Source organism: Vespula vulgaris, chromosome 8 (assembly GCF_905475345.1).
Source record: "Vespula vulgaris chromosome 8, iyVesVulg1.1, whole genome shotgun sequence".
In the NCBI taxonomy this organism is placed as follows: Eukaryota; Metazoa; Arthropoda; class Insecta; order Hymenoptera; family Vespidae; genus Vespula; species Vespula vulgaris.
The window spans coordinates 1,711,436-1,737,195 of record NC_066593.1 but is presented as its reverse complement, the minus strand read 5'-3'; the positions used below and the strand labels follow the sequence as shown (position 1 = coordinate 1,737,195).

The following is a 25,760-nucleotide window of genomic DNA, read 5'->3' as shown; positions in this document are numbered from 1 at the left end:
TGTTCGATCGAGCGTCGTTTTCAAAGATATTTTCTAATCTTCATTAATTCGTTTTTCATGTTGTCGTAATAAAAATCAAGTCTGTTCGTTTCCGTTTGATTATACACGATAGATATACGTAAGATGTTACTATCCACGTTTAACTATGCGATTGTTATTAGGATAACGGTTCGATTTAATGGCGTCTTCGAGTTTTATAAAACGAACGTCGAACGCGCCTGACGTCTTTTAACGCATTGCACGACAGCATTATTAGTTCTATTGAATGGATTCTCCCCTTAAGTGTTTTCTTCGATTCCCGTAAATCGATAAATAAGAGAACGGGGAGTTCTTCTGATAGCTTTCTAGAGAAGTAAGGTGCTTACGAACGAGTTTACGATAGTTTAGACAATTTAATATAAACGACGAATTTACAACGAAAATTGAGATCCAAATGTTTTGATAAACGTTTATCGAACGAATTCAATTTCAACGAGCCGCTTCCCTATAATTATTACTTACGTTTAAATCGTTTCGAATTTAACATTTAACTTCTCTGATCTATCTTAATAAATCCTATGTATATGCATATATATAAATATTTATTATTGAGCTACTGTAAAAAAAAAAAAGAAAGAAAAAAAAAGAAAAGAAAGAATTTGCTTTTTCACGATCAACGTAAATACAAAACGAAGACGAAAGTTCGTTCGAAGTCTATAATAGATATAATAGAAAATCATTGCAAGTTCGACTTGCATTAGAGACAACGGCAGATGCACGTCGCGTATAACGAGTGGATAACGCGGAAGCGACACTTCCGCGTGCAGGTACAGTTAAACTCTGCACGCCGCTGCGACCGATTGCTTGCTAGTATTGTAGCTTCGTAGTTGAACGATCGCAAGTCTAACTATGAATAACTAACGATCCGTTGTTTGTATGAGTAATGATCTATGATAATTCCCTATGAAAACATTTTCCTTTATTTTGTTTATTTTCTATTTTTCTTTCTTTTTCTCTTTTCAATTTTATTACATTATTTCTATTTCTTTTTTCTTCTTACTTTGTTGTCTTTTTTTTTTTCATTTTTCATTTTTCATCCACGCATTAACATTACAGATACGTTTGCTTTTTTTCAAAGAAATAATCCCAAGGATAGCGAGAGTTCATAGTCGATTGTTTCGAGTTAGCATTCGTGTTCGAACAATCGTGATAAATAAGATTCATCGTCAGTTGCATAAGTCTTAAGTAAAGGAGTTACGAGATGTAAAGATAGAAAAAAAAAAAAAAGAAAGAAAGAAAGAAAATCCACAAACGCATTTGAAAGATCATGCTTCCCTTCTTACGCTCATTTTCCTTCCTTTTTTTTTTTTTTGTTATTGTTTCGTTTCGTTTCGTTTTGTCTTCCTTTCCATTCCTTTCCTTTTCTTTTCTTTTCTTTTTTTTTTTTCTTTTCTCATCAGAACTAACGAAGATTGCATCTATCATTGCATTGTGTGCACGCGCGTATCGCGCGCGTACCAACTAAGTAAGTGAGTACAACAACTACGTGTCTCGTGTTGAGTTCTGCATGTCTCTTGAGAATCGGAACGCGATTAATATTGCTCGCGACGAAACTCGTTGCGTATGGATGGCGCAATCCCGTGTATGATCATCGCATGGTTGGTATACAACACGTTGGAGGACAGGAAGGTAGAAACGATGCTGCTCCGACACGGAAAAGAAATTGAAAGCGTTACCGTAATTAAGCGCAATCGAGGACGTTACGGAAGGCATCCTCTTTAAAGATTCAAAAAAAGAAATAAATAAATAAATAAATAAAAATAAATAAAAATAAAATAAATAAATAAATAAAAAATAAAAAAGAAAAGAGAGAAAAGAAAGACAAAAATTAAAGAAAAGATTAAATAAATAAATAAGATGTAAAAATGACAATAAAAAAGAAATAAAAAAGAAATTAAAAAAAAAAAAACACAATTAAAAAAATATATATATAACGAGATAAATGAAAGAAAATAAAGAAACTGATTAATATATATATATATAAAATATACATAAATAAAATCATTGACGATTTCGAATATCGACTATAAATCATTTATACAAGATTCAACTTTCCGGTCCGTTTCGTGTTTACCTTATTACATGTTATAAATTCTGATAAGCTTATGATAATGATGAATATTAATGAAGCAATAAAAGATTGAAAATATAACTTACCGAGTTGTTTAGAAGCATATTGCTGTAGTAGACGAGTCCGTTTCTTTTCATAGCCCTTTTGCGTTATGTCTCCTGTAAAAAAAGAAAAAAAGAAAAAAAAAAACGAAAAAGAAAATAAAAACAAGAATTATCTATTTATATATACATAAAAAATAGGGGGTATAAGAATAAGAAGAAGAAGAAGAAGAAGATGAGAGAAAAATGAATAGATTTTATGTTTTTGCCTGATTTAAATTAATTATATACCTAAACCAAACGACTTTGTATCTATATTAGATATTTAACAGGCTAAATTGAATATCCAAATTAATCGGATATTATTCTTATTCTTGAAGGATTCGTTCGTTGGTATTACGAACTTGTCACGTATGTGTGTCATTTCTTTTCTTCAAAAGAGTTTCAAGGACGAATCTCATTCGAACGCATAGCGTTTGCTTTAAGAGGCGAAAATTGCGGGCACGATTTGCGGGCCCCATTAAAAGGGAGAGCAGAAAGAGAAAAAGAAGAGAGAGAGAGAAAGAGAGAGAAAGAAAGAGAGAGAGAGAGTCGACGAGGACTAGGCTGGTTCCACATGGAGATATCTATGCATGCATGTATGCGCATACCTATATCGTGTTCGGTTAAACGAGGTCGTAGCAACGACACTAGCGTTGAATACAGGGAAAAGGAAAGAGAGAGGGAACAATAAAGACAGAGGGTCCGACATATATGGGTACCTGCATTGAACGATCAAACTTAAAGCTTTATCCTGAAGTTAAAAAGAGACGCTCGAGGGAATAATTAAGTGAAATTTTAATGGGAACGAGAAAGAGAGAGAGAGAGAGAAAGAGAGAGTCAACCCTGAGGTTCTGGAAAGCTTCGATCCATGAATATTTTCATCTCGTTGAGAAAGAGAGAGAGAGAGAGAGAGAGATAAAGATAGAGAGATATACAGATATCGATATAGATAGATACGTAGATACAGAAAAAGAAACGAAAATATAAAATTGATTCTTTGCTTGTGTACGTGATCCTCGTATATTATAATTTAGTTGATCAGCATGGAGTACCTAGATATCTCGTAGATATCCATTATATTCATCCACGTGGACTTTTAACATATTACTACGATGCAAAACGGGTCCGTGGTATGCTTCACACACGTCACGCCTGGTAACTCGAGAAAATACCACGAATCGATCGGGTAGTAACGGCCGAGACACGATTTTTCCAAGTGCCGCAAGAAGGAATAAAACTGGGCCACACCATAGCGAGAGATTAACGAATCGAATTTTCTCTCTCTCTCTCTCTTTCTCTTTCTGTCTCTCTCTCTCTCTCTTTTCTTCTCAAACGCTTCACCAATGAATGCAAATCTTTCAACGATTAACGTGCTTTCGTCCAAGTATAATCTTCTTACTACTTCTTTATCTAGGAGTTTACTATCGGTAATCCTTAATCGGGGAAAACGTCATACGAGCGTGCAATGCAAACAAGTTTCTTTTACGTTCCTCGAACGTTTAATCCCATTTATTTTCAAACATTTTACTTCTTACCAAAGCGTAATCTTTTTTTCGTTTAACTCCTCCTACAAAACTATTATTGTATACTATTACAAAGTAGACATTGAACTCATTCTGGTCTAGATATTATTCGTTCACCGTTTCTCATTAACCAGACTATATTTAGATCTAATTGTTTCACGACCTGCCAACGTTTATTTATGCACGTCGTATCATAGAAAGTGGAGAGAACGACTGCGTTTTATACTTCTTCTTTTCTTTCTTTTTTTTTTCTTTTTTTCTTCTTTTTTTTTTTTTTTTTTTTTTTAAGACGCTCTCAGTCCGACGTAACGCGACGTTACCCTTACTTTACCGTTTAGTTTCGCCTATCCTTCTCTCGTAGCTAGTTATGTCTTTATTACGTTCCAAAGGAAAGAGACTTCGACGAGTCTTCAAATTAAGTGAATTTAGTTCAGGTGCACGTTAATTAACCGTTACGTGTGTCGTTTCTTCTCTATCCAATGTAACAAGGTCATTTACGAGCCAATAAACGGCCCATAGAATAGAATATTATTAAACATAGTTTAATAACTCGTTCTAATATTAAACTATCGTTCTAATCGAGTTTCACTGGATACTAATTTAATAATAATAATAAAGATAAACAAATATATAAAGGAAAGATAAAAAAAAAAAAAAAGAAAGAAAGAAAGAGAACACGATATTTTTCATCCTGAAAAATTATCGACGATCGAAGCGTTGTCTAGTCCAAACAAAACGAACGGAGTTCGTTCGTTCGTAATCTAAAAAAAAAAAAAAAAGAAAGAAAGAAAGAAAGAAAAAAAAAAGATGAACAAAGAAGATAAAAGAAAACTTCGTCCGTCTTTTCAAGATAAGACGACGTCCTCGAACGATAAAGTCGTTCGATTTCGAAAGTTTCGCACGTTAAACGTTAAAACGTATCAGCAAGTTGTTGTGGTGGTTGTGGTGGCGATGATGATGATGATGATGGTGGTGGTGATGGTGATGGTGATGGTGATTGTGATGGTGTGCGGTCTTACTGGGTCGTTTTCTCAAGGACGAGCATTTGCGAACAAGAAAAACGGGCTGGCCAGATGCTCGGCGGAGTTGCGATTTTCTTCGTAAAGGTCGTCTTCTCGGTCCGGATTTTTGTCGTTTAAGATGTTGCTGACGTTGAGAGAGACGATCATCGTCGAGGAGATCGCGCCGAGAAGATTCGTTATCGCTCTCGCTGGAGCTCAGATATCTGTAATAGGAATTACTATCCTTTCTGGATCTTTCTTTGGTGTTACGATCTGACGAACTCTTTGCGAGGAAATTAATAAATTGACTGCTGGTAAAATAATTTTCCGTTGTTACGAAAGGCGACGTTGTTGTGTTTTTCCAAATGGTTCTTCTACCGAGTAAACCACGATTCCTCAATTCCTCGGAGAATAATTTGTCCTCGTTGAAATCGCTGATTTTTGGTGCTGGACAAACCGAGGAGGACGATGACGTCACCGAAAAAGAACCTAACGACGAAGAAACGAGAGAATTGAATGCGTCGTCTCTTCTCTCATTAAAATCGCCAGATAGCAACAATTTCTGATCGTCGAATTGATCATCCGAGAAATTCGACGAATAATCGTCGTATTTTTCGATAACCAACGCTGTTGTTGCCGTTGCTTCCTCCTCCTCGTCCTCCTCCTCTTCAGGAAAATAACGAATCTCTCGCCAAACTCGTCTCTGACGTCTCGAACGTCTCCTTTCCGGTGGCACGAACCATACCGGACTGTTCTCACGAACAACCGGCTGTTGATCATTCTTTTTCTTTGTCCTTTGAGATGTCCTCTGTGAGGTCGCACGTTGCGACGACGTCGTCCTCTTTCCTCGCCTTCTCGAACTCGATCTCCTTTGGCCGCTTGTCCTCTTGAAATAACCTTCGGTACTGACGCTCGGTGATGGCTTAGACGTTTTTCGTCGGAAGAATCCGTTCCTCGTGCTCCTGAAGCCAGGACACGCATTGATTTCGCGCGCGATATCGTCAAAGAATCGTCGTTATCGTCGATTGAAATTATGGAAAACAGTAACATATACGTATGCATGTATTTATATATATGCACATCTTCAATTGTTAATCGCAGATAATATTCTTTTTCTTTTTACTTTATTTCATTTTTTTTTTTTAATAAATGTAAGAACAAAAAATCAATCGTACACGGAAATTAAAAAAAAAAAATAATAATAATTTAGATTTGCCAATTGAATTCTGTTTTCCAAACTTCGATCGAGTTCGTTAGTCAAACGTTAGTTGTTAAAATCTATAAAATATCCGAAGAATAATAACCCTGCCCTGAAGTCAGCCAGCTTGCCGATCCTAAGCGAGAAGCCGAACGACGACGAGGATGATGTGTTGTCCTTGACGATGGTTTTTTCCGGGGCCGAGACGGTTCTAGCGACCGTGGGTTGTGACGGTTTCCGTTCTTTCAATGCACTGTCCAACGAATGATGAACGGAGGGCCCGGAAGAGGAAGGATAAGGTACCGGTACGGCGTCTCTCCAAACTCGTCCAAGACTGATGCTGACACTGGGTGGTCCAGTTTCAAGAGGTACACAAGGTGTTTCACGCGTTTGTCCAGGATTATCATGTTGGTGAAGATTTTTCTCAGAATAAATCCAGCCATCCTCGTCGTTCGTAGTAGGACCGAACGGTTTCAAGGACAAGATCGCTGAGTTTAAATCGTCGGTTAGATCGTTGCTCGATCGACGATCTTGAATCAGTTTGGTCGTAACTTTGGTCGACGATTTGCCTGTTTGCTCTTGGACCAAGAGTTTTTCTTGAAGTTTCTCACGAGAAGAGGAGCCAACGCCTTGCAACCATTCGTCGTAACTGATAGACTCACGACTGAGGGATACGTTTTCCTGTTGTCTTCTAATCTCTTGCTCCTTGATCTTGATCCTCGTCGCTTGTGTTTTTTCTTGCTGATCGGGCACGCTCGTAGTGGCTGGTGCTGACACTACAACCACCGGCTGAGCTGTTATCACCGGTTCAAGATTCTTTTGTAACTTGTTACGTCGTTTACCACGATCGAGATAACTTTTCCTTATCGATATCCTTTTAAACGACTCGCTACGTTTGAAGGAGGGCTCGTTTCTATCCTTCTTACGGCTCACGAGCCTCCTAAGGTTCTCGAAGGAGAGTGGCCTCATGGGTTGCGTCTATTTCTTACGCAAAGCCAACACTTCCTTGCGGAGTTCTATTATCGAACACCGATCTTCCCCCTTCGACTATCGGCATCCCTTTGGACAAGAGACGTTACTTGCCCCAAGCGCAACGAGTCCTTCTTCTTCTTCTTCTTCTTCTTCTTCTTCTTCTTCCTTCTTCCTACTCGTCCTCGTCTTCGACGTCCTCCTCCTCCTTCTCTTCCTCCCTCTTTACTTCGTCCTTTTCTCCAACCTCTTCCCCTCCTCTTTCCTCCGGATACCCTTCTCAACGCTCGTACACACAGCGTTTCTGCGATCCTAAGGTGCAACGCCGAGGTCTTCCAGTCGCGAATCACCGTGGCTTTCCTTTTTCGATTCCGTGCCTCGCCTCCTCCTTCTTCTTCCTTCTCTCTCGATCAAAATCATTCTTCGTACGGACTTCTCCCGAAAAATCATGAAAATCCTTTACTTATTATTCTCCCACTTCTCCTCCTCCTCCTCCTCCTCTTTCTCCTCCTTGTGTTCTTTTTTTTTATACCAATAATTTTATTATTATTATTTTTTTTTTTTTAAATTATTTTCTTGTTGCTATTATTATCGTTATTATCATTATCATTCATTTTTTCTTTCACAAAGACGACACGAGGACTCTATTCCTTAAATTACGATCACTTCGCTACGACTTTGAATATTCCTTGTGTAAGATCCTTCCTCATCTTCGTTCGCTTTCTCGAAACGAATTCAATGAGGCACGCCAGACTCTTTCCAAAGTGGACACACGAAAGTACGATATTTTCAAGTAGATTATACGGAGGAGCGTGGGTTCTCGTGCGCGCGCAATCACACATACACGTACACACACGTACACACACGTATACACAATCGTACACACTACTTTACACTGAAAGAAAAAGAAAGAGAGAAAGAGAGAGAGAGAAAGAGAGAGAAAGAGAGAGAGAAAGAAAGAAAGAAAGAAAAAGAAAGAGAAAACGATAAGCTTCACCAAGCAAGTTTCACAGCGTCGTCGTCAACGTAAGAGATACACAACGATTTCTTAGCTTTTCACTGTGCCAACTTGGAGAACACGATACGCGCACTCGAAGTCGCATCGAATCACTGGCATTTCGCGAGCTCTAACGCGATGCACCTCTCCTCGCACAGCGTATAACGAGAAGTAAGAAGCGCTCTCGAGTTAGAGGAAGAAAGATAGAGAGCAAGAGAGCGAGAGAGAGAGAGAGAGAAACACTCTGTAGGAAGGCGGCCCCCGTGAATAAGTCACGATCGTACGAGAAAGAGAGAGAACGAGAGATGGAGAAAGAGAAGGAAAAGGACAGAGATAGACAGAGCAAGAGAGAGAAAGAGAGAGAGAGAATGGAAGAGGCAAGGAGTGCTGCTGCTGCTGCTGCTAGTGGTGATGGTGATGGTGGTGATGGTGATGGTGATGGTGGTGGTGGTGGTGGTTGTACTTATGGTGGTGGTAGTGGTGGTGGTATGCGGTCCGTCCACTCTCGCCCGCCGACTACTCTCTTGCACCTCGCAGCATCCCCACCCCCCACTCCCTCTACTACGGCCCGTTCCTTCTATTCGTACTGGAGTGTGGGTCTTATTTTCTCTCTCTTTTCTTCTCTTCCACTCCTAGTTTATAGGATCTCTCTCTCTCTCTCTCTCTCTCTCTCTCTCTCTCTTTCTTTCTTTTTTTTTCTTTTTTTCTTTCCTTCTTTCTTTCTTTCTTTCTTTCTCCTTGCCTTTCGACTCTTTTCTCTTTTCCAGTCTTGGTCTTCCTTCTCTGCTGCTGCTTCTTCTTCTTCTACTTCTTTCTCTTTCCATTTCATTCTGCCTCCACCCATACAAATTACAAGCTTTTTCTCCGTTCGACTTCGAGAAATCAACTCAAAAAGTAACTCTCTTTCTCTACCCTTCATGTCTCTTTCTACCTGTAGATAATTCTTTTGCCGATTACTTTTCTTTTCTTTTCTTTTTTTTTTTTTTTTCTTTTTACAGCATTATTAGAAATTATCTTCATGTTATCTTTAGAAGCAATAAATGAAATCATGTTAGGATAGCGAAATTGCTAGAGAAATTATATTATCAGGATCAGACGGTGTTCCATGGACTAACGAAAAAGACTATGATTATGAATCCAATTCAGAAGGACGAGCAGAAAAGATTTAACAGCCAACGAATGACTCTCTTCTCTCGAAGAAAATTTCAACGAAATTAGCCTTTAACGCAGACCGACAACACTTCTCAACGGCAAGCTTCTACCTTTTACTCGGGTTCTTATATTACTATGGCTTTGAACAGCTTTGAACACTTTTGCCGTCGTTATCGCTTCCTTATTCCACGAGGAACGCGATGTTACCTCTTCTTACGACTTCCGTTTAACTTTGAAAGAAAGAGAGGGGGAAGGGAGAGAGAGAAGAGGGGAGAGAGAGAGACTTAACTTTTATAGAACCGTTAGTCTTGACGCTCTAGAGGGAGGACGAGGAAGAAAAAGAAAAAAAAAAAAAAGAAAAAGAAAAAAGTATTGTTTGTTTTCTCGAAAATTTCATCAGAATATTTAACAATTCTTATACATAATTATTCTTCGATATTTTCATATGAAAATATCAATGTTTAATTCGACGAGACCTTGTAAAAAGAGTGCTCTTTAATAACGTAAAAATATCGACAAAAAATTGTGCACTTTGACGAATATTTTGACGGAAAAAAGAAGAAGAAAAAAAAAAGATCTATATCTTTCATGAAACTTTTTCTAATGAAACAATTAATTATACATTAACAATAATAATAATTATTAAAAATAATTAGTTATGATCGATAAAGATCGAAGTCTTTTAATCGATTATATTGTAATTTATCTTTTTTTTTTCTTTTCTTTTTCTTTTTCCCTTCTCCTTAATGATATATATCCGGCATATAAGGAAAGATTCATTCTTGTAAATTTCGAATACATCATTGTATACTCCATCTTCGTTATTTTCCACGAATAAGATTGCCCTCGCCCACGTTCAATCGTCTCTCGCGAGAAGTCAGACACTCCGAACGCGATTACTCGAAGTAGGCGGTACGTAATGGCCATCGAGGAAAGTCGAGTTTCGACAGAGCACAGATTCCATGGAACAAAGCTCTCACAACCAGAACCCACGGTCAGGCTCGCTTACGGCGATAGTTTCGATCCCGTGTCGCGTCGCGCCACTGTTTGAACCTTTCTTTTTTTTTTTCTTCTTTTTTCTTTCTTTCTTTCCTTCTCTTTTTTTTCCTTTCAAAGACGGTTCCTTATCGATTTTTAGCTATAGTCTTTTCTACGGTGAAGCGGAAAACATGGAATAATTCCCGACATTCGGATATTTCATCTTTGTCAAACGACCGTATCGTAAAAAAAATTTATACGAAGTAGAATTTGAAATGAATTTCTTTCTTGATATCTTGTATCTTTTACGATGAAGATATTTTCTACGAAATAGATCGTTCAATTAAAAAAATAATTTATTAATAACGGATCAGACATCATGGCGGTCGTTTTCGTCGAAACTTATGAATTTATAAATAAATACGTGTAATAAAACGTATGAAAAATTAAGTCACAGTTTTTTTTTTGGGGATCATATTTTTTGATTTCCTCATGCCGTTCTTCTTCTTTGATAGGTGCTATAAAATAAGTTCGCTTGAACTTAATGATCCTCTCTAAAATTATACCCACACACAGAATATGTGTATATATATATATGTTTGTGTGTGTGTGTATACGTATAAATTAATTTTCATTGATATTCAAGCACATATAAAAATTCATAAAGAAAAACTTGTCGATATTTCGTTATACCAAATACCCGATACGATAAGACATCTTATCTCAAAACGTTTACATAAAACTTCAAAGATATTTCCTTAATGCCCAAAGGTTTCTTGATATCTCTTAACTCTGCCTGTAATCATCGAACAAAGCCGTTACCCTATCGTAAAGACAATGATTAACATTCGATCAGAAAGACAATATTCGAAGATATTTCCAAATGAAAGTTTCAAAACTTTCCAACAATATTATTATATATAATATATCTATGATTAATTTTCACGGAGAATATATTCGCAATCCCGTATATAATTCTATCAGTTAAACGAGACCAGTCAAATCTGAATCGTGTCGATTGAGAGAGCTAGCTTCGAAGATGAGTTTCCTACGAAGGGAGATTGGGAACGTGAAAGGAGGTGAGGGAGGAAGAGGAGGTTATTAATTCGAGCGTGCGAGTGTCTTGATCGAGACTCGGCTCGTCGAGCACGCAACCCTCTTAGGAAAGCTCGACTCCTGGGTCGAGGCTATCGAGTGCATTCCTCTGGTGTTCTCGACGCGACTTTGTAAGGGCGACGTAAGTATATACGTATAAATAAATACGTACGTAGATACGTACAATGCATAGATACAATGCATACATTCATTCATTCACACGTATGTACATATTGTGAAGAATGAAAGGGTTGAGAAGGGGTAGAAGAGAAAGGGCAGACATAAATATGCATACAATCAAATCTATATTTCTATATTTCTATTGTACGTATATCTAAGTTTTCTCTCCACTTCTCTCGTTATAAGTACGTTCGTATATACTAAATATATAATAAATACGTATATAAACAAGATATATACCATATTGCTATTGGCAAGAGAAAGAAAGAATGAAAGAGTTAGAGAAGGAGAAAGAGAGAAAGAAAATTTGTAGAGGGACGGATTGAACCTTTTACAGGGAGAGATCTTTGGAAAGGCGTGGGGGTGGTACGTAATGGACCGTAAGAGAGGAATATGAGGATGAGCGAGAGATCGGAGAGTGCAACGCGCAAGGCGCAAGGCGCATCTCTCAAGGCGACTCGAGGACGTTTACCCACGAAACCAACGACCTTGATCTTACAAACGATTCGTGAGGCAATAGGAGGAGCGACAGGAACGACCGAAGTGCAAGAGAACGAAAGAGTAAGAAAGTAAGAGAGTAAGAAAGATATATATATATATATATATATATATATATATATATATATATATTTGCAGCAACTCGGAGTCGTTGCAGCTGCACCTGCGCGCTCTAGCGACATCTCGTGCGCGCGAGCGCACACGACGCATCTCTCCTTCTCTTTCTCTTTCTCTCTTTTTCTCTTTCTCTCTTTCAACACCATGGTAAACGTCACGGACGAAGATCGATAGTTTCGAACGCTAAAACGAGCTAAGCTTCCAAACGTTCCAAATCGAACGAGAAAATATTAGTCTAGCTGGTTGAAATTTCATCTTTGTCTGTCTGTCTGTCTATCCATCTATTCATCTATCTATCTATCTAATTTCCTCCTTAACAGGTTCTTATTATAAACTCTAAACGCATTGAAATCGATCGATATCAATCGATCGAACCATCGATCCTTACCGCCACGCTCGAGATCTTATTTCACGGTATTGCAAATCGTCATATCAACGACGACGACGTATCGCATGTAATCGAGAATACTTTGAAGCAAACACTTTGAAGAAATTTTCTACTACGATAAAGTGTCCGTACTAGTTGTAATTGAGAAGCTGTCTTAAGATCTTCTCGCTACTACCCTCGCTCGACGGTTCCGATACGAAATTAGTTTCCTTTGTTTTGAGTTCTTCCTTTCTCTCTCTCTCTTTCTCTTTCTCTCTTTCTTTGTCAGAATCGTCGAATTTCTACAGGGTGTGCCAAAAGTATTTCTAAGTCATCTTCGAAATCAATTAAAGTTTATATAATAGAATTTAAAATCGATTAAAATTAATACGTGATTATAACTTATACGATATAGAATTTACAATGAATTAAATTAAAATTTATATAATCAATTATAATTTACGTAATAGAATTTATAAGCAATTAGAATCTATAATAATCGATTATAACTTTTGTCGAGACTTTTTCATCCGTTCTCTCTCTCTCTAATTTTCTTTTTTTTTTTTTTCATATCGTAAAATGCTATAAGTTTAGATGAAATGTTCGGTCCACTCTATATTCCTGTTCGATATCGACGCACGATGTTTTGTCTATTTTATTGAAATGAACATTAGAGGATAGATTTGATAATCAAATGTGAATCTACAAAATCAAATCAATTTTTTTTCCATTCATTTATAATTAACTTCGAGTTCGTACCATGTAGCTTTTTTTTTTCTCGATATATCTTTGAGAATAATCGTATATCGAGCTAGAGTCGATAAGCATTGAAATATTACATTTGCGATCTTCATCCGTTAGAAGCTAACGAGAACCGGACTTTTCTAACGTTTGGCAATCATCACGACGCAATAGTAGACGTGGTCTGACGGAAGGCGGCCGCATAAATCGTCGGAGATAAAACGACGGTGTTACCACCTCTCTAATGTCTCGTGGTCGTTTAATAAAACCGTGATTATCAAATTCTAAGCTAATGGTAGTAACTTTCTATTTCTTTTGTTAGACACGCTAAGTATTGTTACGTACGTGTTTCGAAATTTTTAGAATATTTATTACTTTAGAATTTAAAATATTAACTGCTTTATTTAAAAAAGAATAAAGAGAGAGAGAGAGAGAGAGACAATTATTAAAAAAAATTGTGTAACTAAATTTTGTTTCCATTAAAAAAAAAATATATATATAACATCAAATTAGTATATTATATTTATTATACAATTTATCAAATATTAATTTTCGCATAAGAACAATTAATTTCATGACAAAAAAAAAAGGATGAAATAAAATGTATACAATAATCATAGACATACGAGTATGTGACTTAAGAAATTACATAGAATTATGGAAATAAGACGCAGTTAATGTAACAAGTCTAATTTGGCTCGTCCAACATACGAAGGACAAAAGTTAAGAAGCAAGGATAGAAATATACGATTTTTCACGACACGTAGCGATCGGTTTTTACGGTTATCTATGACTAGATAGCACGTGGCGTGTGTGTATATAACGTAAGCTGCTTATATCTCGTCATAAACAAGACTTAAAAGTCTCATGTGCCCAGCGACGTGTATTCGTGCGGATAATAAAAGGGTTGGTCCATCGTAAGAGGGACAACGACGTTCATATATATATATATATATATATATATATATATATATATATATTGAGAAATCTTGTTATTCTAAAATCAAAAAAAAATTTCAGTCTTTCCCAGTCAGCGTTTAAAATTAAATATATATTTTTAATGAATACTAAAATTAAAATAAAGAATGAGAACGATGAAAAAAGAAAAAAAAAGAAGAGAAGATAAACGATTTAATTATAATAATTTAATATTGGAAATAAATCAAAAGATATTCATTCATATAATAGATATATTATCTTGTATTAATTTATATTATTTATAAATTTTTAATAGATCAACTCTCGTAGTATATAAAAATATATATAAATAATATAAATATCATCATATAATAAATTAATATCTCCGAATAATATGAATGAATTTAATATAATGAATGAAAAGATATAAATTCATATCACACTACTAATATGCTAATATACCTATGTATATATATACACACACACACACACACACACATTCTACATTATCCTAAATTAATATAATATCGATCGATACAATTGATTATTGATTAGGTAATAATGATTGACATATCCTTTGAGAGATTAAACTACGATTTCCAACATCGGTTATAAATGAACCTCAAGTAGCAGCGACATGTAAATTTGTGACATAAAAATAAAGAAATAAATAAATAAGTAAAATAATATACCAAAAAAAGAAATAAGTCGAAATAGTTTAGAGTTGATAATGTCGTTTGAACGATTGAAAATTCTCAGCCGTCGACATCAACCCTCCCATCGTCGATATGTCGACGTCGACGTCGACGTCGACGTCGTCGTCGTCGTCGTCGTCGTCATCGTCGCCGTCGTCTCGTCGGAACTTTATACTTACGCGACCGCGACGACCTTTCAGGTCATGAACCTCGTCGCTTCGAGCTTGCGGAAAGCATCTTAAATGTGCTTCTAGTAGCACGCGCGCAGGTAGGATAATAAACGCTCAATACGACGGATAATATATATATATATATATATATATATATATATATATATATATATATAATCTCATTACGTAATAAAAATAAATAAGTGAATTTATTTATAATTTCGTAAAATAATTATTAGATATGTAATTATAGATATGTAATTAATTAATATCTAATATCATATTATTCGACTTTTTATTTAGATATAATATACTGAATAAAAGAATATTAAATATTTGTTATTTATTTCGACTTAACACATAATGAAAATGTTAACATTATTTATCAACGCGACTTGATAATATCCTATTGTTTATTCTGTATTTTGATATAAAGTATTGAATTATTGTTTACTATTTACTTACTTGGATATAAAATATGTATATACGAGAAATTCTAATATTACTTAACCATAATCCAATATTATCCTATTGTTTAGATATATGTATAATAAATTAAATCAAATACTATTCTTTACTATTTATTTAAATATAAAGTATATGATATTATTTATTGATGCAACCTGATACTAGTTTACTATTTATTTACATATTTTTATGTTGTCTTTACTAAGTATTTATATATAAAACATATTAAAAATTCAAACATTACTTATCGATCGATCCAAAATAAACACGTGTATTCGTTTTTGATTACTTTCAACGTTTCAAAGAAATTAATATTTGCATCTTAATAATAATAATAATAATAATAATAATAATAATAATAATAATAATAATAATAATATTAATATTAATAATAAAAGAATGTATATAAGAGCCATAGAAAACTGAATCGAATCTAAATATACTTCCTTACGATCGATGTAAAATAACACTTAGTGCGAACTGAGCTCGATCGTTTCTCGTGTTACGTTGCAACGAGGACGACGACGACGACGACGACAACTACGTTAACGTTAACATCGACGATGACGATGACGACAACCACCGATGATCGACAACAACGACAACGACGACGATGACAACGACGACGATGATGTCCGTTTCTATTGAAACACACATGAACGGATAATCTAAGCAATTACCTCACATGCAAATAAACCTCTTTGAGGATGATGCTGTACAGTGACCCACCACCATCCTCCAGCTGACGTCACTTGCACGAGGACATTGCAACAAGAGCCGCACAAAGATCGTTAGGCATAACGCAAACCTGCGATTTAATGTCGGAATATAAACGCATACGTAAGAAAGAAAAACAAAAAAAAAGATAAGAACAAAAAAAATATATATATATATATATATAAATCATCGACACATGAATTATATTACATATTGAAATAATTAATCATCATATTGATACTAAAATTTTCTAGGTGATTTTAAAAATCGATTATTTTTTTTTTAGGCTAAACGTTTCTTTTTTCTTTTTTTCTTCAGATTCTAAAATTATGAAGTTTAGGAACGTACGGTCTCGCTTTCCCGTAAGGAAACAAAAAAAAAATATTTTCCGTGACTGTTGGATCCAACGAAAACCCTCGTTTTCCTTTAAATCGCAACGAACTTGTTATCGAATCGTATAAACGAAAATCGTTTCTCTATATACACGCCTCTCAGACTCGCGAACAAGGCCAACTCTCAACTATTACGCTTTAATGGAAGCTCCTAACGTCAGTTAGAATGTAAACGTCTAAACTGGTATTAGCATTAGCGTACCTTTCCTCTTGTTGGAGGGATGCCATTCGTTTGACTAAGATAGAGATATAGAAAGAGAGATAGATAGAAAGAAAGAAAAAAAGAAAGAAAGAAAGAGAGAAACGTTGATTCGAGAAAACCGGTTGGGGTTTCACATTATAATAGTCGTAACTAAGAATACAAACATTAGGCAAATCCTTGACTATACACCGTTGGACCTCCTTTCTGTCTCCTTCAACCGTGCAAAAAAGAAATGAAAGAAAGAAAGAAAGAAAGAAAAAATAAAATATAAAAAGAAAAAGCAGTCGAAATTTCACACCTGCTAGTTTTATAAGGAGAAAAAAAAAACGAGGAAGAGACAGAGATAAACAGAGGGTTACTATTATTCGACGCCAAAGATTTTTAAGTGATTACAAAAATCGATCAATCTTTCTTCGAGACTTTTTAAACTAACTGTTTTTTCTCTCCCGTCTCTCTCCACCTCCCTCCCATCTACTCTCTTGGTTTTTGATTGTAAAACTAACTGGTGATTTAGGAACCTTGATGGATACATGAATGGATGGATGGATGGATGGAAAGATAATCTATTTTTAAGTTGACGATGTACGAATTATTTTTTTTTGACTTTAATCGACACGATGAGAGACACGTTGGATAGGACGAATAAAATATGTCGAATGATGAAGAATTCATGATGGCGATGATGGTGGTAATAGTAATACTGGTAATAATACTAGTAATAATAATAATAGTAGTAGTAATAGTAGTAATAGACACATGGTAGTTTCATATGTATATGGGTGGTAATAAACTACGAGTATATAGAAGAGTTAACGATTAATGAAGCGGTCGCTTAAGCGTGGATTGTGTATTCGTGAGAAACCGGTCAATAACTTGTCGCGGCTAACTAGTCTCTCTCTCTCTCTCTCTCTCTCTTTCTGAAATGCGCACACACACACACACACACACACTTGTGTCGGAGATGCTTAAAATACAAAATCGAAACGAACGGACCAAGAAAGAAAGACAGAAAGAAAGAAAGAGATCTAAGAAAAATATCTAATTTCATATATCTAATATATATTTATATTAGATAATATAATCTGTACACATATAATATTGTATAATTAAAACATCCTTATATATATATATATATATATATATATATATATATATATAATAAACGTACGTAGAGTATTTTTCAAATCGGAAGTTACGAGTATATATTTAAAGGGCACCATTTAGAAAAGATGTCCCCTATTTATATTGTGCTGTACAGGAAAGAGCTTTTCTCCTTGCAATCCTTTCGCTAAACCCTTCCGGAGGCTGGTGTCTTTGTCATCCATACGGAAACTCTACAACGATCCCTTCTTCTTTTTTTTTGCTCTCTCTCTCTCTCTCTCTCTCTCTCTCTCTCTCTCTCTCTCTTTTTCTTTTCTCGTTTGTTTTCTCTACACCTTCTTTTTTTTTGTTTCTTTTCTCTTCCTAATCATCATCATCTTCTTCTTTACGGATGGTTCGCGATTTACTTTATAAAATTATCGTTAAACCCTTTCTTCTATGTGCAAAGGATGATCGTTCAAAGGCTCATCTTCTATTAATAGATAGATCTTATTTTCAGTTATTTATATTACCTCCGAGAGAACGTGGGAAGAAAGGAGAGAAAGAAAAAGGTGTAGAGAGAAAGAGAGAGAGATAGAGAGAAAGAAAGAGAGAAGATGAAAATGAAGATGAAGATGAAGATGAAAATAAAGATAAAGATGAAGAAGATTAAGAAGAAAATGACGAAGTTTTTGGCTGATCCGAAGTACGTGTGTACGTGACGGAGAATACGTGGAGACAGCAAGAGAGAGAGAGAGAGAGAGAGAGACACACACACAGAAAGAGAGAGAAAGAGAGAGAATGAGGAGGACAGGGAGGGAGAGAGGGAGGTAGAAGCAAACAGGCTAACAGCAGAGACACGCACGCGTGCACTTAAAAGCCTCCTTTTACGATAGTCTACGAAGAAGAAGACGAAGAAGACGAAGACGAAGAAGAAGAAGAAGGAGAATAAGAAAGAAAGAAAAAAAAATGGTTCTTATCGAGCGGCGTCGCGAGACGAATATGATTCCTTTAGGTGAAACGCGACCTTCTACGCGACGCATCCTCGAAGGAAGGAAAGAAAGAAAGAAGGAAAGAAAGAAGGAAGGAAGGAAGGAAGGAAGGAAGGCGCGGCTCTCTTTCTCATTCTTATTCTTATTCTCATTTTCTATTTTTTTTTTTTATTTTCTTTTTTTCATCCTTTCTCTCTCTCTCTCTCTTTCTCTGTTTTCTATGTGTGTGTGTGTCTCCGTTCTGTCTGTCTGTCAATAGATCTCAAAGGAATCTGAATTTCCAAGAACGTGGAGAATTCAATGAAACACTTGACTCGATCGATCTAACGTATGTAAGTACACATAATCGAATAGAAAGAAATCGATGAAAGAGAAAAAATAAAATGAATGTACGATGAATAGACGGTGAGAGGAAATTAAACGAGAAGAGTAAGTAAGTAATTAAGCAAGCAAGTAAGTAAGTAAGTAAGTAAGTAAGTAAGTAAGTAAATACATACATAAATAAATAAATAAATACATAAATAAATAGATGGATAAATAAATGAAAGAGAAGAAAAGGGAAAGGGTGGAGAAAGAGCGAAAGAGCGAGCGACGAGCAAGGTGTTATCGATTTTATCACGGGGGCTAGGGGATTCTCTCTCTCATCGGGGTCTACGGCACGGGGTGGTGAGTCAGAGAGAGAGAGAGAGAGAGAGAGAGAGAGAAAGAGAAAGAAAGAAAGAGAGAGAAAGAAAGAGAGAGAGAGAGAGAGAGAGAGAGAGGGTTCGCCGCGCGATCACCAGAGGAATCGAAAGCTATATTAACTTTTATTTATCCTTTTTACTCACCCTCCGAAAGCTCGAGATCCAGCTCGGCGAGTTTCTCCCTAACGTCCTCCGGGAGCTTGCCGATGTCGATGTTGAATTCGGCCATCGCTAGGCCATCCGCGCTAAGCCGAGATCGCGAATTCTCCAGCCGTGCATTCCTCGACCCGTCACCACCGCTCGGCCATCTTGCCTGCTACTGACTCTTCTCCGTTGACGATAGGTGGCGCCCTATCGGTCTTCTTCCCCTCCCCACTCCTTCCCTTCCTTATCCTTCCCACCACGCTTACTCTAACCACTAAACATCGTTCACACCAATCACGAGATTTCAACCTTCCACCGCCACAGCTCGCCAACGACTGGCAGCATTCGCGTACCTATCTACTGCTTTATCCAATGAATCTTTTTTTTTTTTTTTGTTTTTCTTCTTCCGCGATATTATTATTCCTTTAGTTTTTATTCATGCTTTCTTAGAAAGTAAACTAATGTCCTTGCAGATATATGTGTATGTGCCTGTGTATACGTTCACCCGTCTACAATAGTTCTGTTCCTTTTTGATATACACGTGTTGTTCCGTCGATAAAAACATATGTACTACGTACGTACAGTTCTTAATAATTTTATTAAACGATTAACCTTAACTGGATACGTCGGTAATGTCGTGCCTATTCGATCTAGTTTGTATAGATGACGTAGCGCCGTCTATAAGCCCATTGGATCATTTTTTCCCGCTCTATTTCATAGTTTCGCGGCAAGTCGTTCGATGAACCGTTATCTTGAATTAACCTCTCTTCTTCGAGAACTACACTGTACTTCTATGGAACTATAATTTTTGTATTGATTGTAATAAAATGGAGCTATTGCAAGATCCCGTTTTTAAATCCAGGTATCAAAAATATAAGCGACGTGTGAAATTATGGGAAAGCGATTTTATGGAAAAATACGGACGTAAACCAACAAGGGTATGCGATACTCTCTTCTATTTTTGTTTTACGTATACGTAATACTTTTTTACATATACTCCTTTATTTTTAATTCGTATTAAGTTGTTTTTCTATTAACGTAGAATGATATCAAGGAGGCTGATATTGCGATTAAGGAAGCATATAAAATGTATTGGAAATTGAAAACCGATGCATTGGAGGAAACTCTTATGGATATTACATTTTCTGAAGATACACAAACGAATATTTCTATCGAGTCTCCGGTACGAAAACCTGTAGGAAAACCGGAAAAAAGATCATTAACGAATTCCAATGAGAAAGATAGTGAAAATATAGATCCAACGACTGCTTCCTTGATAGACGAGCCGGATATAAAAAATCTTAAGGACGTATGGAGCGACAGTGTCTGTAAAAATGAAGATTCTTCGTTTAAAAAGAAAGAAAAGTTATTAGTTGGTAAATCTACTTCTTTTCAACTTTCTAGGAATAAATTCACGTCTTCCAATTTTACAAAAAGAAATCCTCGAAAATCTTTACCTCAGACAAAAGTGAAAAATAACGTCAAGAAAGATGAGACTCGTAATAAATCGGAAACAACGGTTGATGTAGTCGAAGAAGATACAAATAAAGAGACTGAAACTATTTTTGGCAATTCCGTAAAAATAGTAAGTACAGAGTCTAAAGTCAACAGTCAGTCTGTAAATACGATTCACGAATTGATAGAGAATCAAATAATTGCCGTCAATCGAAATGTGAATGAAGGTTGGTTGAACAGATGTGTGGAAGAAAAGAATTTAGATACGAGCTCTGTTTCTCAAAGACTTTCTAGCTTGAGTGATTCTGGTACCGAATCAATGGAATCTAATTCTCCGAAAGAAAAGAAATTATCCAATGACGAGTCATTGCAGGTATCGGACGAAGAAGATTTTATATGTAATAGTGATACGGAAGAAGATCATAAAAATAAACGTATTAGAAATTCTAATAAAAGACTGTATGATTGTGATCGTGCAATTAAGCGACCTTGTATAGAAACTAATAATCTTTTATCCAATACTCTGTTAAAAATTAATGATAACGAAATCAATGTATTGACAGTATGTAATACTGAAATAAATAATGATTCGATGGAATTAAATCCACAAAGTATTAAAAAAAATATGGACGAAGAAAAACAAACTGCAGAAAGCAAAAATGTACCAAGGAAAAATACATCAAGGAAAAGTACACCAAAGAGCAAAAGAAATGACTCTAACACAGATGACAGTGTTAGCGAAGATATATCTCCAAAGGAAAAAAAAGTAACAAGAACGAGAGGAAGAACTCAAAGAGCTAAGAATAAAAACGATAAAAGGATTAATGAAAAATCGAGTGAAAAAAAAGCTACGAGACGTTCTAAAAGAAAACAAGTTATAGAGAATGAAAAAAATTCTGAAGATTCATCGTCGGCTGTGGAAAACATCGATACTCCAGTATTTGGAATAGAAACTTTAGAAGCAGTGCCGCGCATTGCGATATGTTCATCCAATACTGGAGATTTGGTCGCCGATTTTTCCAATTCAGTATCGTTATTAGATTCTGTTACCGATAATGTCAAGGGAGCAAAACCTGACAAAGAAAAATTGGAACAAAAAACTAAAAACTTAAATGATAATTTCGTTAGAATAAATCTAAAGAAAAAAATTTTTGTACGTGGTAAAAAGTCATTTAATCTTTCAAAGTATAAAAAAAATCAATGGAAACAAAAAAAGAAAAGCTTAGAATCGAGCGAGCAAAATCTCGACGTAATTGATTACATTGAAAAGAATGGTTTGTCCTGCTTTAAATGTGGTCAGACTGGGCACTTTGCTCGTTATTGTAAAACATTGAAAACAAGTAACTTATTACCTTTGATTGAGATCGACGAGCTTGCAGAGTATCCAAGTTTAGAAGAAGCAGAAAAAATGGCAAGTCAAAGTGCCCTTGTTGCGCATAACAAACAAATTAATAAGCTACCCGAAAAACCGTTGTATGTTACACAAAAAGAAGAATTACAATTTATATACAATGAAGATGAATATATTCTGGATGATGATGATATTGCAGATATTATGGAAGAAATAGAACAAAAAAAGGAGGAGGAGACGAAAGTAAATATTTCTATAAATATGTAACTGCTTTTTTGTCTATATATATACATATATATGTGTATATATATATATATATATATATATATATATACTTCATATAATTACGAAAATTTATTACAGGAGATTTCTGGAATGCATAAAATTCCTGAGGAATTATTAGCCAAATTAGTACTCCCTGAAATTAAAGTATTAACTGCATTATATCCAACGAAAGAGGACCAATCTCTTATTGGTAATATTGTAATGTTTTAACAAAATGAGATATAATTAGAACATATCAATTAATTTAATGTTCTTTTTCTTTCAGATACACCTAAGGAAGTCTTTGAAGTTTTGAAGATGTTTGGTCATGACAATTTCAGACCAGGGCAAGAGAAAGCAATAATGAGAATATTATCTGGTCAATCAACACTACTTACTTTGTCAACTGGTTGTGGAAAATCTTTATGTTATCAATTGCCAGCATACTTATATTCCAAATATTCCAGCTGCATAACATTAGTCATTTCGCCATTGGTATCATTAATGGATGATCAAGTCACTGGCATGCCATCATTCATATCCGCTGCTTGTTTGCATACTAATCAAACTCCTACAGTAAGAGATAACATAATGCAACTTGTGAAGGAGTCGAAAATACAAATATTACTTATTTCGCCAGAAGCAGTAGTGGCTGGTGAAAAATCAACTGGATTTGGTGCTTTGCTTAGAAAACTTCCACCTATAGCATTTGCTTGTATAGACGAAGCTCATTGTATATCTCAATGGTCTCATAATTTTCGTCCATCGTATCTTATGGTTTGTCGTGTTCTTAAAGAAAAATTAGGAGTAAAAACGGTATTGGGTCTAACTGCAACTGCTACTAGATCTACCGCTGAAAGTATAATTCATCATCTGGATATTCATGATGGAATGGCAGGCGTTATATCGGATGTACCATTACCGAACAATCTGTTTTTAACTGTATCAAGGGATGAACAAAGAGATAATGCTTTAATTAAACTTTTGTTAAGCGAGAGATTCAAAGAATGCAATTCTATAATCATTTACTGTACACGTAGAGAAGAATGTATGCGAATCGCGGGTCTTATAAGAGTTTCCCTGCTGGTAAATTTGATATTATTCAAAGTACACACGTTTATATACGTTATCATATTATTGTACATTTTTGTTAATTAAGGATCCAAAAGAAACGGCAAAAGAAAAGAGCAAGGTGTCGCATATAGCAGAGGCTTATCATGCAGGATTATCCTCTCATCGTCGTAAAATTGTACAGAAAGCTTTTATGAATGGACAAACTAAAATTGTGGTGGCAACTGTGGCATTTGGAATGGGTATTAATAAGTCAGATATTCGATCTGTAATACACTATAATATGCCAGCAACGTTTGAAGGATACGTACAAGAGGTGGGAAGAGCCGGTCGAGATGGATTGAGTGCACAATGTCATTTGTTCTTAAGTCCTGAGGTACTTCACGATTTTTTCTTTTTTTTTTTTTTTCATATCTTAAGATTAATGTCTTGGAAATTGTCTAAATATTTCTTTTTATATTTTAGGAAAACAGCGACAAGTGGGAATTGCGAAGACATATATACGCTAATAGTATCGACAGGCATACAATCAGACGTTTGCTCGCAAAAGTTTTTATACCTTGTTCATGTGCACAGATGAATAAAAATACACCTGCTAAAAGATGTTCTGGCCACGAAGTTGGTCTGCCGATCGATGAAATGGTTAAAACGCTCGACATTACAGAAGAAATGATTTTAACTTTCTTATGTTATTTGGAACTGTATCATAAGAAATTTCTTACGGTTCTTTCTTCTGCTTATACAGTGGCTAAAGTCAGTAGTTATAATGGTCCGCAAGGACTTAAGTTAGCTGCGCAATCGGTAAGTCTAAATTATATTTATTTTTTTAATAAACCCATACAAGAAATTATACCTAATGTTTATAATTTTAGTGTCCACCATTAGCAATGGCAATTGCATTAGACTTAAAGAAAGGTATTTCTCATGAAAAAAGTACTACCATAGAATTCAAAGTCATCGATATCGCCTCGATCATTGGATGGGACAGTGGAGTTGTTAAAAAGCATCTTAAAGATTTAGAATGGAAAACAGGTACATTCGAATAAACGTCTTTAAAGAGAATGACGTTTTATAAAATGCAATAATTACTTGTTCTTCGATCTTCTTTACAGTCAATGGTAAATCAAAACGTTCTGCTATATCAGTTCGTTACGATACATTAGGTTTGAGAGTCAAAGCTCAAGGTGATTTAACCGATGCTGAATTAGATGAAGCTTTGGATGTTTTGGTATCTAGAACACAATCGCAAGAAATTTCTTCTTTGCAACAACTTGAATCTATTAGTATGTCTCTTCAAAAATTCAGCGTACCAGTTATTAATCAATGTTCGACTATATCGGAAGAAATAATAAATAAATCAGAAGGACTTAAAAATACGATAAGAAATTATTTCCAATCGGATCACTTGTTGAATAGCGAGACTATTTGTAAATCGCAAGTGAGTATATATGAAATGATTTTTTTTTTTTTTTCTTACATCTGATTAATAATAACATCGTATTTGTATTATTACAGGTTAAATTGTTGAACGAAGCACAAATCGCTTCCGACGTACGTAATCTGATCTTGAGTTATAAAGATAACAATTTTACTGGCCGTGCAGTGGCACGAATCTTTCACGGCATACAAAGTCCAAATTATCCTGCCATCATCTGGAGTAAATGCCGCTTTTGGAGAACATATATATCGTCCGACTTTAATGCGATTTGTCAAATAGCAACTAAAGAAATTTTAGCGTTACGTTAGTTAATACTATTTCGTGCATTTCATTTGTTGTGATGACTGAGTAAATCTATTTTATATATACATATGTAGAATATTAACTTTCTCTCTATTTTTTATGGATAATTTTTAAATAAGATATTCTTAAAGTATATTGATAATTATAGATTGATCGTCAAATATATTGTAAGATCATTACTGTATAGAAAATAAATTTTTTACTTTTGTTTTTAAACTCTGACGTTTTATTGAATATAATCTGTAATAGAAAATAACCTTGTTTCCATGACGTCCTTGGTATACACTTGTACAAATAAATAATACATACGATATATCGCTCGTACTATTAATATTTATTACGTACACGTTCGAACGCGTCGACGGTCGGCCGCGTAATGACGGTGACACCTGTATCCCTCTAGCGGCG

General features: G+C 35.4%; 2 protein-coding genes and 1 long non-coding RNA gene across 12 annotated transcripts in view; 1 reads left to right on the top strand and 2 right to left on the bottom strand.

The window, feature by feature from the left end:
* The window catches only part of LOC127065454 (disco-interacting protein 2), a 39,682-nt gene extending 19,854 nt beyond the window's left edge, over window positions 1-19,828 (bottom strand). For 6 of the 10 annotated variants that reach the window (XM_050997796.1, XM_050997798.1, XM_050997797.1 and 3 more), the window contains exons 1-4: window positions 19,471-19,828; window positions 6,022-7,316; window positions 4,736-5,679; window positions 2,197-2,268 (exon numbers count right to left, since the gene is read on the bottom strand). In XM_050997796.1, the coding sequence (XP_050853753.1) occupies window positions 2,197-2,268; window positions 4,736-5,679; window positions 6,022-6,884 (1,879 nt within the window). In that variant the 5' untranslated portion in view covers window positions 6,885-7,316; window positions 19,471-19,828. The remainder of the gene's footprint in view (window positions 1-2,196; window positions 2,269-4,735; window positions 5,680-6,021; window positions 7,317-19,470) is intronic. The other 4 variants (XM_050997803.1, XM_050997805.1, XM_050997806.1 and 1 more) reach the window with 3 other exon arrangements.
* Window positions 19,829-19,917: 89 nt separating this feature from the next.
* On the top strand, window positions 19,918-25,568 carry LOC127065456 (ATP-dependent DNA helicase Q4). Its single transcript, XM_050997807.1, has 10 exons — window positions 19,918-20,044; window positions 20,125-20,408; window positions 20,513-22,519; window positions 22,640-22,751; window positions 22,827-23,626; window positions 23,700-23,987; window positions 24,077-24,412; window positions 24,484-24,643; window positions 24,724-25,049; window positions 25,127-25,568. Exons 2-10 carry the CDS (start codon window positions 20,298-20,300, stop codon window positions 25,355-25,357), a joined length of 4,371 nt encoding a protein of 1,456 aa, XP_050853764.1. The 5' UTR covers window positions 19,918-20,044; window positions 20,125-20,297; the 3' UTR covers window positions 25,358-25,568.
* LOC127065514 (uncharacterized) lies at window positions 24,500-25,744 on the bottom strand. The gene is made up of 3 exons (XR_007782059.1): window positions 25,610-25,744; window positions 24,701-25,331; window positions 24,500-24,618 (listed from the first exon to the last, which is right to left on the bottom strand). It is a non-coding gene; the product is annotated as an uncharacterized LOC127065514 (long non-coding RNA).
* Between the last annotated feature and the right edge of the window lie 16 nt (window positions 25,745-25,760).

Bases quoted from the DNA above. Each gene is read 5' to 3' on its own strand.
- LOC127065456 (XM_050997807.1), top strand. From the start codon at position 20,298: ATGGAGCTATTGCAAGATCCCGTTTTTAAATCCAGGTATCAAAAATAT. The intron at 23,988-24,076 runs GTACTTCACGAT...TTTATATTTTAG, and splicing joins ATTTGTTCTTAAGTCCTGAG to GAAAACAGCGACAAGTGGGA. The intron at 25,050-25,126 runs GTGAGTATATAT...GTATTATTACAG, and splicing joins AGACTATTTGTAAATCGCAA to GTTAAATTGTTGAACGAAGC.